At 33.9% G+C, this 15,359-nt stretch overlaps 1 protein-coding gene across 2 annotated transcripts in view; it reads right to left on the reverse strand.

The window, feature by feature from the left end:
* Nucleotides 1-11,960: 11,960 nt before the first annotated feature.
* The window catches only part of LOC148273294 (putative fatty acyl-CoA reductase CG5065), a 59,599-nt gene continuing 56,200 nt past the window's right edge, over nt 11,961-15,359 (reverse strand). For both annotated transcript variants that reach the window (XM_088238918.1, XM_088238919.1), the window contains exons 10-12: nt 15,162-15,251; nt 14,496-14,759; nt 11,961-14,309 (exon numbers count right to left, since the gene is read on the reverse strand). In XM_088238918.1, coding sequence (XP_088095044.1) covers nt 14,153-14,309; nt 14,496-14,759; nt 15,162-15,251 — 511 coding nt within the window. In that variant the 3' untranslated portion in view covers nt 11,961-14,152. The remainder of the gene's footprint in view (nt 14,310-14,495; nt 14,760-15,161; nt 15,252-15,359) is intronic.

The raw sequence follows: 15,359 nt of genomic DNA on the forward strand, positions 1-15,359 counted from the left end.
GCTACTACTTTTCCCATCCAATGAGAGAACTGATGAAAATTAGACCTCTCGGATTAAACAACGCCGTGGTGGACATTCGACCGACATTATCTGTAAAACATAAAATATTATCATCATCATCATTCCCTTTCCATACCTAACGGTGCATAGGGCACTGCATTGGTACACCAATATTTAATCGCAGTATATCTTAATCATTTTTTTCATTACAAGGTAAGATGATCAGTCTTACGCATCAAGTACCAGTCCAGGGACTATGAAATATTCTGGTGTGAAAACACCCTTTTAAATAAATATTTTATATCAACCATGTCGGGAATCGAACCCGAGACCTCTTGAATGGTAGGTAAACGTGTTGACCACTAAACCACGAGGCCGACAATATTATCTGACATGACATAAAAATATCCATTTTATATAAAATAAAATTTGTTTTTTTTTCTAAGTTTCAGGTTCATTAATGAAATTATTCTTATTAAATGACCTTATCTATATATACTTATCTACTCTGTTGAGTCGATCAATGTTTCCCCGTATACAATAAAATTTTAGAGAGATTAACATAATTTTTTTTATAAAATTATTTTACATAATGTTATGCTTATATTTTTCACGATCTGGCAACATTTTGCGGCGACTTGACTCATGCATGCGGTGAAGTGAGGCAAAATGGGGGGATTTTTGGACCCAGTCCGATATATTCAAATATGATTCTACGCTCCTTCTGGACTGTTCTTAATTGTATGCTTGACACTAAACTTTATTTACTACTCATTTTGAACATGTTATCAATAAATCCCTAAAACTCCTTGGATTAATTAACAATAGCACAACTGACTTCAAAAATATTAATACCCTTAAAACGCTATTCTGTTCTCTAGTTTGCCCGCACCGAGAGTATTCCTCTGTTATCTGGTCTCCATATTATGATGTTCACATCAAAAATACTTAATCAGTTCAACATCGATTATTAAGAAAGATACGCTAGAGGTTGGGCTTATCTTAAATATATCTTCTCTTCAAGACCGTCGAAATAAATCCGATCTTTTGGTCCTGTTTAAAATTCTCAACTTACTCTTATCAAAGCGCATCAGCGCCTGAACTACTGAGCTCAATAAAATTAAAAATCCCAACTAAAAACCTCAGACAAAACATACTTTTTCATAGCGATAACAATAGAACTAACTATGGTTTTCATTCCCCTATGCCCAGAATTCTTAGGTCTGCCAACAAACATACCAGTCTTGATTTATTTGATAACAAGTTGTCTTTTTTCATAAAATCACTGAATCAAATTAAATTATAAACCCCTCTCTCCCGCTTCCACTCCCACAAAGTCTACTATATATCATTGTGTCTTTCTACTTTCTTTTATAATAATTTTCTATGCATAAATTTGTCCTAAAAATGTACATTGGGCATATATAAATAAATAAATAAAATACCATTAGAGTAAATGTCAACTTCAATATCTACACATTTAAATAATATATATTTGTATTTTGTATTAAATGTTATAAAATATTTGTACATAACCTCTTACCGACTTTTCGTTATCTACCGGTTTCGTCAAGACACCAATTAAACCAACATGCAAAACCCACTATACACCTTCATCATAGTTGTTACATAAAAATATAAAACCAACATCACATGCTTTTAGTAGGAAACCCTTACATGCATAGGCGTGAGTTTAATAGATGTAGGATGACTATTAAAATGGAACATAGTATAATAGGCTATATTGAAAAGTTATTTGATTATTGATCAAAGGGACATTATTTTAAAAGCCTTCCTAATGTCGTCTTGAAACCAGTAGACATATAAAAGCTGGTAAGTGATTGTATGCAAATATTTTATAAATTTTAGTAAAATGTTTGACCATAAAGTTAAAGCCTTTATTTTTTATTTTTTTTAGATAAAAATAGAAATAGGTACATGAGTTCTAATTTTTTATTGAATTATGTACATTTTCAGACCATTTCCTTTATGTAGTAAATAACCTTTGCTGGAAAAATGGAAATCGAGTTGTGGTAGAGTGGGATTTGAACCTCGGACCTAAATATTAATACATGTTTTGTAATTTATATTTATGTTTTAATTTAAATTATTATTCGTATGTTTTTAGTTAATATTTATTTAGAATTTTTTAATATTATAATTAATAATTTGAATGGTTCAGGCATCATTTAATGAAAATACACACGAAACAATGAAGGCCCTGCCTACATACAAAAATTTCCTAGCTAGTCGGGACCTCAAACAATGAACCTTTCCACATTATAAAACAGCGATATCAATAAATTAGAGTATAGGTAATATCAAGGGATGATATTATCTTCAACCTTGGCAAATAAATGTTTGTCGCAAGAGGCAAAATTAGCAGTTCACAACGAAGTCCTGGTCCCGACCCTGATGTATGGGAGCAAAGTATGGACTTGGAAAAACGGGGATAAAAGTAGGCTGAATGCTGTCGAAATGCGATCTCTTGGGCGAATGTGTGGTAAAACTATGTACGATAGATGCACAAATGTTGAGATTCGTACATTTTGTAAGGCTGAGACAAGCATTATCGACAAAATCAAAAAAGGAGCTCTGCGCTGGCTCGGACGTGTAGAACAAATGAACAGAGAAAGAACGGCTAAGAATATTTACAATGCGAATGTTGATGGATGCAGAAATAGAGGTCGACCGAGAAAGACATGGCATGACCAAATCCAACAAATACTTAAAGATGGACATGTCGAAAGTCTGAATAATCGGCGCGCGTGCATGAGAAGATGTATGAATGTAGAAGAAGTGAGATCTGTATGCAAAGATAGAGTGATGTGGCGTTCTATCCTCTCTGCCTACCCTTACGGAGAAACGGCGTGATGGTTTGTTGTTGTTGTTATATTATCTTGTGCTTGGAGCAGACCAAATAATCATTAATAATATCAATAGAATTTATGTAATAACATTATATTATTGTAATTTTTCAATTGTCTTTTGTAAGTACAGTAGAACTTCAATTTCCGAACATCAATTATCCGAATCGCTTTCAGAATTTCAGAAAAAAAAAATATACGGAAACGTACTGCGATTCGCAAAATAATGATTCTGTCGACGCACGCTATGTATATGTCTTTCCCTCCGCGAACTGTCCTTCCTTCCTCCACTGTCCGTGATGATGACAGTCAAAAAGCTTACTTTGACTGAGATGTTCGGCAAGCATTGAATTTCTTTTACCAGGGTTCGCGACGTGGACGCTAAAGCTAGGGTTTCCTAGGACAGCGGTGCCCGTATTTTAACGGCCGTAGTGAACGGTGATGCAGTGGACAGCCGTCGTAAAGGTGATTAGAGAGTGGTTTCCTAGGAAAACGGTGTTAAATGGTGTTAATAACAACGTTTTCCCAGAAAACCACACTCTAGTCACCTTTACGACGGCTGTCCACTGCATCACCGTTCACTACGGCCGTTAAAATACGGGCACCGCTGTCCTAGGAAACCCTAGCTTAACGAGTCAGACCAGTCAGTAGTGTTGCCGGTGGAATGCAACTGGGCGTTCGCAGCATTTAAAAGAATCACACCCTCCAGCAAGATGAGACTCATGCGACCCTACTGGCAGTTTAAACCCCAAGAAATATTTATTTATTTACTTAACTTTTTGTACATAATATTATTTGTACATTGGCGGGATTATTGCCAAATGGCAATTTCTTTTAACCAACCAAAAAATAACGGTTTTATTTTTATAATCAGGTTACAGAACATATTCAATAGAAAATAATTGTTAAAAAGCTAAAGAAATATAAAAATAGAAATAAACTTTTTTGTTCATAAATTACCTTTAATCAAAACTATTACTCAATGGGAAAAAGGAAAAAGGAGGAAAGAGGAAAGGAGAAGAGATTGAGGAAAAGAAAGGAGATGTTTTCAGACGTGATTTAATCAGAGACACTGTAGTAACATCTTTGATGGTGGATTGAAGATGATTCCACAGTCGAGCCGCATGGACACTATATGAGTTAGAGAAGAAAGAGGAATTGTGGATGGGTATTAAGAGAGTGCTTTGAGAATTAGAACGAAGAGGTTTACCATGAACTGATAAGCGTTGATTTTTTTCACGCAGGTATATAGGAGCGTTAGGACCATAGTCCTTCATAATAGTATATTGAACAGAAGTGAGAGGGATTAATGGTCTCTTCGCTGTCTAATTTTGAGCCATTTCAGTGGCCTACGAAAGTCAGAAATGTGGTCATATTTCCTCAGGCCAAAAATGTACCTTTTGCATGTATTCTGAAGTCGTTCTATTTACGAATATCTCTGCAGTAATAATTTTGGAATGCCTTTTTGATCAAATAAATTATTCACGTGACCAATTTGAATGTTTTTCTGAGCCACGAAGTTTGGGAATGTCTGCTCCAGATAGTCCGTTGGATTCTGAGATCTCTCGGACAAGACACCCAATGCCAGCGTCTTTATTACCTCGCTAGTGCGAATTGTGAGACACCGTTTTCCTAACAAAAGCCATTATTATATTTGGCCCGAATCGTGCGTACGGTCAACTCTTTCTTTCCTGCTTTTAACACAAAGAGGAAGCGAAAAAGCGGCATTCAAATAAATTTTGTTTATGGTATTTATTTACTGTGCAAACCATCACGCTGTTTCCCCGTAGGGGTAGCCAGAGAGGATAGAACATCACATCCCTCTATCTTTGCATACAGATCTCGCCTTTGACACGTCCATCTTTAAGTATTTGTTGGATTTGGTCATGCCATGTATTTCTCGGTCTTGCTCTATTTCTACATCCATCAACATTCGCATTGTAAATATTCTTAGGCGTTCTTTCGCTGTCCATTCGTTCCACATACCCAAACCAGCGCAGAGCTTCTTCCTTGATTTTGTCGATAATGCTTGTCTCAGCCTTAGGTAATGTACGAATCTCAACATTTGTGCGTCTGTCGTATATAGTTTTACCACACGTTCGCCTGAGAGATCGCATTTCAACAGCATTCAGCCTACTTTCATCCCTGTTTTTCCAAGCCCATACTTTGCTCCCATACATCAGGGTCGGGACCAGGACTCCATTGTGAACTGCTAATTTTGCGTCTTGCGACAAACGTATATTTTCCAAGGTTGATTTAAGTGCACCGTTTACTCTGTTCCCGGCACTCCCCCTCCTTTCAATATCTATTTAGTCATTCCATCCCTAGTAAACATACTTCCCAGATACACAAATTCCTCTACCTGTTTTAGTATAACTCCACTCACAGTGATTTCACATTTAGTCATACTTTAATTTCTTTCAAAAACCATCACATTAAATTTATCGACATTATCAGCAAATCGCTTCCCTTGCATACACATCGTAGACCTTTGTTACCAAGAATTATTGTGTATGCAGTTAATTAGTGGATTTCTTTATTAAAAATTGGTAAGGTATTTATTTTATTTTATAAGGTAATTTAGCAAAGATACATACTAGAAAACATACAGTTTGAAGTAATTCGTCGATATAATTTCACATGCATATTTATTTATACTTTTACATTGTTTGTATTCTTTTTTTATACAGAATAATGTTCCCTCACTGGGGTGTCCCGTGCCGAGGGAAACATTTTATTAAATGTGAAACATGCCTAAGATTAGCTATTTAACAAAGTTAACATAATAATAACAATAAAAAAACGTAATTAATCCAATTAACCTAATTATAATTAACATAATAAACAATAAAAAACAAAAATATTCATAAAAAACATTACCAATTTTTACAGACCAATTTCAAAAATTTCATAAACAGTGCATACATTTTACCCATTTGGCTTGATCCACTCATCGATCCGTGCGCAACCCACCTCCACTATCCATTTCTTAATAGCAATTTTATATTGTGAGAACTTACTAATGTCCTTATGGATAATGGAAGTAGATTGTACACTTTAACCGAGTAGTAGGCCAACCCTCTTTGAACGAAGGTTGTATTATTAGTTTTTAATTTTTGCAGCATCAGGGTGGAGTATCTAGTAACTCTAGTATTTGTAACGGATTAATTATAAATCATACACGGTGTTTTTAACCATACAGTGTATTGATTTTTAGTGTATTGATTCGGAACCTTCCATGTGTGAGTCAAGCGTCTTGACCACTACACCACGGAGGCCGCTTTTGTAGTAATACATAAAAAGTAAAACTTAATAGGCTTTTATTCGCTGAAATCAGTATTCAAAGATACTGAGGGGAAAAATAATATAAGTCCTCACACATATGTTTATAAGAAATGTGGATTTTCAAACATTGGCAGAATAGGGAATGTAAGACAGTGTGTTAAGGGGCTACTTAAACCAGCCAATGACAGTTCATAAGTTCTGTCAATGCCTAGATTTCAATATTACCTTTCTGTTCCGTTTTCCCTCTGTTGCAACAAATTTACATATGAATATCCCCTAGGGAGGAAATCCAGCCAGTCTGCAAGCATTTGGACATACTGAAAACATTCAATTAAATATCCCAACTAGAAACCTCAGACAAAACTTACTTTTTCATACCGATAACCATAGAACTAACTATGGTTTTCATTCCCCTATGCCCACAATTCTCAGGTCTGCCAACAAACACACCAGTCTTGATTTCTTTGATAGCAAGTTGTCTTCTTTCAAACGATCTCTGAATCAAATTCAATTAAAAACACCTCTCTCCCGCTTCCACTCCCACCAAGTCTACTGTATACCATTGTGGCTTTCTACTTTCCTTTTTAATAATTTTCTATGTATTAATATGTCCTTAAAAAGGCCGTATATATACAATTCCTCTTTCTTCTCTAACTCATATAGTGTCCATGCGGCTCGACTATGGAATCATCTCCCACCCACCATAAAAAGATGTTACTACATTATCTCTGTTTAAATCACGTCTGAAAAAACATCTCCTTTCTCTTCCTTAATCTCTCCTCCTTTCCTTTTTCCTCTTTCCTCTTTTTTCCTTTTTCCCATTGAGTAATAGTTTTGATTTAAGGTAATTTATAAACAAATACGTTTATTTCTATTTTGATATACTTTGAGCTTTTTAATCTTTTTTTTTCTTTTGAATATGTTCTGTAACTTGAATTATAAAAATAAAACTTTTATTTTATTGGTTGGTTGGAAGAAATTGCCATTTGGCAATAAGCCCGCCAATGTACAAATAACATTATGCACTAAAAGTTTAAAAAAAAATTCAAAAATTTAAAAAATATGTAAATAGAAGAAAAGAAGAAATATGGATGTTCAAACATAGGCAGAATGGTAAATGTTACACAGTGTGTAAAGTGGCTACTTAAACCAGCCAATGACAGGTCATAAGCCCTGTAAATGCCTTGATTTCCATTTTCCCTAATTTAAGGTATTCTCCATCCCTGTTGTAATTTGTTAATCTTAATGACTCCCGAGGGGGTGAAATCCAGTCTTTTGTCTACGAACATTTGGACAAACTCAAATATTGTAATATAAATAAATATTGAAATATGCTCAATAACATAGTGAATGTGGACAAATTTGTTCAAAATGAAATAAAACAAATATAAAATAGATACAAATTATTTATTTTATTAAAAATATACAAATTATTATGTACATGAGTAATTACATAATTCTGTACCTTAAAGAAAAAACCATGGGAGTACATTGAACGAAATGTTACAGAAATAAAATTTCGTGATTGTCTGATTTTTAAAAACATCATGACTTTTAAACCAAATGAAATAATGTTTTGATACTAATCGCATATATTAAAATAGTGTATCTAGAACTGGTGAGGTTTTTTGTAAAAAAACAAAGTGGATTTTTTTTGTGGACTTAAAGAACCATTTTTACAACGAAAGTTGTATTTATTGCGAAACAGCTTATTGCGATAATGTCTGCATTTTTAACTTCAAAACGGCAAAAAGTGGATTCCCGTGTTTTATCCTCTCAGGAACAGATACATTTTTTAAACTGATATTTAACCACAAAATCAATAAAAGGAGTTATATTATTTTGATTAACTAATTACATTTAAGTTTGATATAACCTTAATATTTTCTTGTTCCCAGAAGCAAGATAATATTTAGGTTACATTAAATATAATAAATTATACAATATCATAAAAATAACATAAAATATATGCAAGCGTAGATTCGTACATATTTTGTATTTTTATTTATGTTTTAACGTTTATATTTCCTCGATTATAAGACGCACCATATTTTTTTGGTATAAAAAAACATTATCTGTATGCAAGAGATGACAGTATCTCCAAAAACCCAATTTTACAGACGAAAAAAAAAATATTTATTTATTGGGCATTGGCCCAAAGGGCTTTTACATATACAGAGGTTATAAACAATTAAAAAATACAATTTTTAAAAAAAACAAATGAAAATACCAGAAACTATATTTTTTTTAAAAATAAATTGTCGCTTGAAATTTTATTAAGTTTTTGGCATCTTTTAATGAGAGGCTGTAATACTTTACTAACTTGTTTTCAATTATAAATATGAATTGTAATGTATTCTTGAATATAAATTCTAATATATTAAATTAAAAACTATTGATATATTATTATCGTCATACCCTTTCCGCACCTAATGGTGCATAGGGCACTGCATCGGTACACCAATCGCAGTGTATCGTTATAATCTTTATTTTGTTACATGACGGTAGGATGATAAGTTTTACGCTTCAGGTACCAGTCCAGGGACTAAGAAATATTGCAGTATAAAAACACATTTTTTTAAATAAATGTTTCATGTCAACCGTGTCGGGAATCGAACCCGAGACCTCTTGCATGGTAGGCAAATGCGCTGAACACTACACCACGAGGCCGACTAAAATTATTAAAAAATCGTTGCGCTGATAATACGATACATAAAAATTATTTTTAAAAATTGGCTCAATTAAATAGTATATACAAATAAAAAATATTTTTTAAAAGCCGACTTTCTCATTCCCTTTTTTGATATGTGTTTTGTTTTTTATTTATGATAAATGCAGCTGTTATTTATCCGAATAACATTTTTAAAGGAAACAAAATGAAAGCCGTGGTCAAATACGTATTCACCAAATTTTTCTGACATCATATAGGCTTTTAGAGTAAGAATTTTTTCTTTATCACTTTTCAACGAGTTTTTGTCTGGGTCTTCCTTAAAAATATTCGCTTCGCCTTTGTCAAATTTGCGTCCTTCAGCTTTTTTATTATGCTAACATATTTATTATAAGCAAAAGCTTTTATTTTCAATGAACCATCATAATTACCTGGGAGCTTTTTGTTGGAAACATGTGACATTCTGTCACCCACTCGACAATAGTCGATTGGGCATCTCGATTGCTTTGTCATAATGCTATTTTTAAAAACCCTCCGACAATTCAATTACAAAGACGAACGAGAAAGTGGCAACATTAACAAATCCGTATTTATCGATGGCTCTCCTGCCACACGTAAACTTTTATTGTTTGTTGTCAGACTTCTTCTATGGAATATTTTGTGTATGGAATATTATGAAAAAAATAAAAGAAAATGTTTTACTGAGAAACTAAAACATTTATCAACGATATTTTGAGTTTGTCCAAATTTTTGTAGACAAGGACTGGACTTCAGGCGTTGCCTAGTATGTAGGTGAAATAATTCAATTAGATGAATCTCACCCGCATAAATAAAGATTTCAGCTCTTTAACTTCACAAACATCAACAGACGAAAGAATTGAAGGAATATAGATGTTCAAATATAGGCAGAATGGTGAATGTTACACAGTGTGCAAAGTGGCCACTTAAACCAGCCATTGACAGGTCATAAGCCCTGTAGATGCCTGGATATTACCTTCTCTTAAATGTTCTTCATCTCTGTTGTAATATGTTAATAAAACATTTATAATTATTATTTGCCTTTGACTTAACACACATCTACATGTTATTAGAAATACTTCATATTCATTTAATGAATTTTTAAAAATATATTGTACAATATATATCTCGAATACATATTTTGGCATCGACGAGCGATAAAATAATTTTAAAATCATGTTTCTAGTGAAACTTTATTTGATAATGGATTAAAAATAAGTAGTTATATTTATTGCACATGTGTTGATACGCCATCATCATAACATTGGTCAGTGTTGCAAATTTAAAGTTAAAATATAACATAAATACCTACGTGTCATGCAAACATGAATGCCGAGCGTTTTACCCGAAGGAATTTTGACCGTTGAAGTAACGATGTCGCATTCGATTGTCAATGTCGAGTGCTTTGTGGCGCTCGAGATAAAGTCGATTGGTTTTCAATCGACTGCATTCGTATGGGTGGTCGAAGAATGCTGTCACTCGTCGAATTACGCAAGTCGCATACGATTCTAAAGACGAACGATTCCAGCATAAGCACCCTGCAACTTTTTGTCGACATTTAAAATAGTAACAAAGAAAAAAAAACAATATTTCAAGGAAGTGTCATATTTTTTTTTATTTTTAATTAAAGTAATAAAGGTCTATGAAATACTGTCTTGTAAAAAAATAATTTTTTGCTACTTTTCAGTAGCATTAAAAATATTTTTCAATTTGTAATTTTGAATTCCCGCAAACACGGTCATTGCATTGGTCACGCCCGCAATACGTTACGATTCATGTTAATTTTCAACTTTGTTCCAAACCATTCAAATTTTTATAGAACATCGTCACGAATTTCGACGTCACAACTATCAATGCCAAACATGTCGCGTTTTTCTAGTGACTTTCTTTCGAATTTCTTTTTAAAAGTTATATATGAAAACATTTCTCCACATAATCTAATTAAAATATTTTTATTGATATTCGTAGTGTGTGATATTTTCCTATAACGGCGATCGCAAGACGATTATAAGACGCACTTCGAATTCACAGACTCCAAAATCGAAAAAAAACCTGTGTCATTTAATCGAGGGAATACGTTAAATAGGTGTACAACTCGTTAGATATAAAATAATTAAAAATTGTTTTACAAAAACTAAGTAAAAACAGGCAAGGGACATTTGTTTTAATTTTGGGTATTTTTATATGAATGTTTTTTATTTAAAAATGTTGAAACACGGTTCGTAAATTTAACCATTGGAAATCACAATGATCGAAATGAGTAAAAAGACACAATGGAATTTTCCTTTTTTTAAATTAAAAGCGTTTCGCAACTTAAAAATATTACTAACCATTTTTTGTAAAGAAATATTTGCGTTTTTATGATTTATAGTACACAAACATTTCTATTTTGGGTGGCATTTTCAACGAGTTGTAAATAACTCAATGTTAGAAAACGGGAATCAAGTTATGATAGTGGGGTTCGAATCTCGGACCTCTGATGCGTGAGTTTGTGATACTAGCCACGAAACCACAATCATGCTTCCTTTATTTTTTATGCAATGGCTGTAATATTCGTAAATATTTGACGCGTTATCCATTCGGGACGCTTCGGAATCACTCGGGCGCTCGTTTTTTATTTAAACTGATTGATTTCGTGACGACACAAAATCGCCACTGAGTTGCGCCTGCTGACGTCACTCAATCGAAATATTTTTGTTTTGTTCACTTTCACATTTAGTATCACAACAGGCCACGCCATAAATGTATTTTACAAAATTTGGTATGTTTCGGTTATTCCTGAGGTGAATAATGCATCAGGATCTTCATTCGACATATCTACTATTAATGAAGTCACTTCTTTTTTCAATAATTTCGAAATAGTTCTAAAATCGATCGAAATGAACCGTTCATTCGAATCAATCAAATACTTCCAATCACTTTACTTATTTATGTTACTTTTCTTAACTATCACCTGAACTCAGTTATATAATTATAATAAAATAGATACGGTTATTTTATTGCCTTCCATGTGTTCATTCTCTAACGGACCTTCGTCGTGATAAGACGTGTCGTTACGCAGATAAATGCGTATAATAAGAAAATATGAGTTACTTAATAAAGAACAGATATATTCATTTCATTGGTAAATAAAATCCCAATTATTAAACAAGTTGAAAATATGTAATATTTTTAAATTACGTTTTTTTACAATTTTAACTCTTAAAAGACTGTGGTAAATAATCGCTTTGCGCGCGGTGATGTAACATCGTGTTACCACTAGTAAAAGACGGAATATTCTAAAGTTCAGACATTTGAAAAAAAATATGAAGACATACAGTTTGATAATTCCTTTTCCATAATTTATGCTAAAAAACATATAATTTATGCTTTAGCCAATTAAATTAAAACCACTAAAACGCTGTTCATGTTACGCGCGTGCGTCCCCCAATACTGTCATCAACCGACTAAAGACTGAATCTGTTTTAGACAACACCCGCCGCAAAATAGCGTCTCTGTCTTCCTTGTTATGACTTCTATCTTCGTGTTCTCTCTTGTATAAGGTGTCTGTTGCTGAATTAGTGGACATTCATTCTTCGCGTAGCAAGAATAAATATTTTTTGTATTAACATTTTGCACAGTCATACAAATTTCACTTTCCAAATCGGGTGTGAAAATGACCAATTGAAGATTACAAAAAATACGAATTCATCATTTTTTTTTAATAAGAGATATATCAATCAAGTCTTGTGTCCTATGTCGACTAGTGTGACATCACAGCCACACAAGAGTTAAAGAAGGTACTAGAAATAAAGCGCCAAACCGGAGTCGTGATATCACTAATCGTGCAGCAAAATTAAAATGGCAGTGGGCAGGACACTTGACGAGGCAAACTGATTGGCAGGTGACCCAGAATAATAAAATGTTGGAAAGCCACCAAAAAGATGGGTCAATGACATTGCCTCGATAGCCAGTAAAACATGTATGATAAAAACGGGTGATAGGAAGAAATGGAGACGTTTGAAAGAGGCGTTTATCCAGCAGTGAAGAAAACAGGGCTGAATAAGATGACATGAATAATATGCTGACAGTGCGTCGTTGTAATGGTAACGCTTCACTTCATTCCATGTCCGCTCCATAGTTGGAGCATATGGTGTCCACAAAAAACCTTCAGGTATCTATCACTTTATTCTTCCAAGTCAGGTTCGCGTCCCGCAGTTCTGATATAAACTGCCAACAAAGCCAGCAGTGGACGTCCAGGACGTCGAGAACTTAATGCCTTATAAAGTAGGCAAGCGTGGTTAAGGCTCTCAGGAGGCATTCGCAGTACATGGCCAAGCCAACCGTATCGTCTTCGCTTGATAACAGTTGTCACTGGAGTGTGCTGCATCCGATTATTATATTACTTCATTCCGCACAAAGTCAAACCACCGCACACCCAAGACTTTTCTGAGACACCTATTCTTAAAACTCAGTATTTTGCTGTTTTGGGTCATAGTGAGGTACCACGATTCGCATCCGTAGTAGAGAATAGTTATTAAGCAGGCGTTATATAGATGGCATTTGGTTTTCACTGAGTAAATATCTGATCTTCAGACAGCCTTCATATTGTTGAATGTGACGCCTGCTATTCTTAGCCGCAATCCCAGTTCTTTTTGAAAGCTGCCATTTTCCTCAACATATACTCCCAGGTATTTGAAACTCTCGACCCTTTCGATGATTTGGTTTGACAGAGTCGGAGAATTTTGGGCATCAAAGCATGAAGTGTTACACAGTACATGAGTTTTTGCAATATTAATTTTTAAGCCAATGCATGTGGAGTACCTATTTAGGGTATCTACAGTGGCCTGAAGACCTGTGACTGAATCGTCAATTGTAACCGCATCATCGGCATATTTGAAGCAGAGTTTTTGAGAGGAGATGAGTATTCCTCGATCTAGTGAAATTTACTTCATTAGGGTGAAGTCCATGAGGATTATAAAGAGGAACGGTGCAAGAACGCAACCTTGACGAACTCCAGTGGTGACCTTAAACCAATCGGTGACATTTGGCATTCGCTACTTGAGGGAGTGCTTTGATAAGTTCGCATTGATAAGTTTTGTAATGGTAACGAGTTACTCAAAAATACAAACTAAAGAAAAAACCAGAACAAAACTACATTGATTGTTATTATGTCATTAAATGAAGTCAGAAAGTTTTGCCTGTATGCCTTAACAGTAAACTTGCCACTAATACAACAGTACTAGCGGCAAACTTTAGCTTTAGGCTATCTTTATGTATTGTATTAAAAACAACTGGTATTTAATTTATCTAATACTAAATTATATTAATTTGCTTAATAGCTAAATGCGTTTGTGAATTTCGTTATCGCTGCAAGAGCTAGACTGATGATGTTGTAGCTAATTTTTCTGGCGATGGGCGAGTTGGCAACGAGCAGTCTCCACAAGCCGTAGAATATCAAGGTTTTTGTGGCGTAGTGAAGCAGGAACATTCTAGAAAAAAAAACAAATGAGTCCTGTAATTCCAAATGTTGATAGCTTAAAAAAAAGTTATTGACGACAGACAAGCCTTTCACTGTAAGTTCACTGAATTGAAGTAGTTGATTGAATAAGCAAAGGTTTTACACATTTAACGTGCATCACATTTACATCAATCACCTTTTTATCATTCTATCTTACCTTCTCATGTGCTGTTTGGCTGTTGGGATATCTTCATCTTTCTCCTTGAGAATGTATCTTCTGATGCCCATGACGTAATGCTGAAGGTACGGCTTCCACTGGATGCATTTGACGTCCACATCAAACATTTTCCTATCTGATTCCGTGAGTTTGGACCTCAGGAAGGCCACATTTTTATTCATGAATTTCCATTCGTGAGTTGTAAAGTACTCAAGGGCTTGGGTCGACTTTATTACTTTGTCTTGAATGCGGACCATACTGAGTCTAAAAAAAAAACATATTAACGCTTCAAATACTTCTAAAACAAGATGCTGGGTACGATTTATGACAAGAAAGAAAACATTTAGAACCAGCCAACACTCCTTTGAACCATTCTCCTAAAAACTAACAAAAAAATGTGTGTCAGTTATTAAATGTTTTTTCAGTAATCTGATCGCAATTTTGGCATTACTTAAACATATTAATAAAATCAAACTTGTATAATAAATTCACCAGTAGGTAGTCATTTTTATTATTAATTAGCATTGCACATAAAACTATCCGCTTTAAAATAGATTCCACCTATGTAGTTAGATAGACGATACACAATCCCGAAAATTCTATTATCACAAAAATGTAATAGATTATAGGAATTGTTATGTTTAAAATCCATTTTTTCTTACTCACTTTTGCTTACTGCCAGAAAGACGAGACGAGAAGTCAATTATATAGGCTGGAAAAACCTGGAACAGGCCAACGCAGACCCAATGCAAGAATCTAAAAACAAGAAAAAACATTACTGATTTGTACTAAAATAATGTGGTGTATAAATGTACCACCAGAATTAAGGTATTTTTTATATATGTTTATTTATAAATAAAAAAA

This window comes from Micrasema longulum, unplaced genomic scaffold, assembly GCF_059751315.1.
Source record: "Micrasema longulum isolate JH-2025_06_02 unplaced genomic scaffold, ASM5975131v1 h1tg001997l, whole genome shotgun sequence".
Classification (NCBI taxonomy): Eukaryota; Metazoa; Arthropoda; class Insecta; order Trichoptera; family Brachycentridae; genus Micrasema; species Micrasema longulum.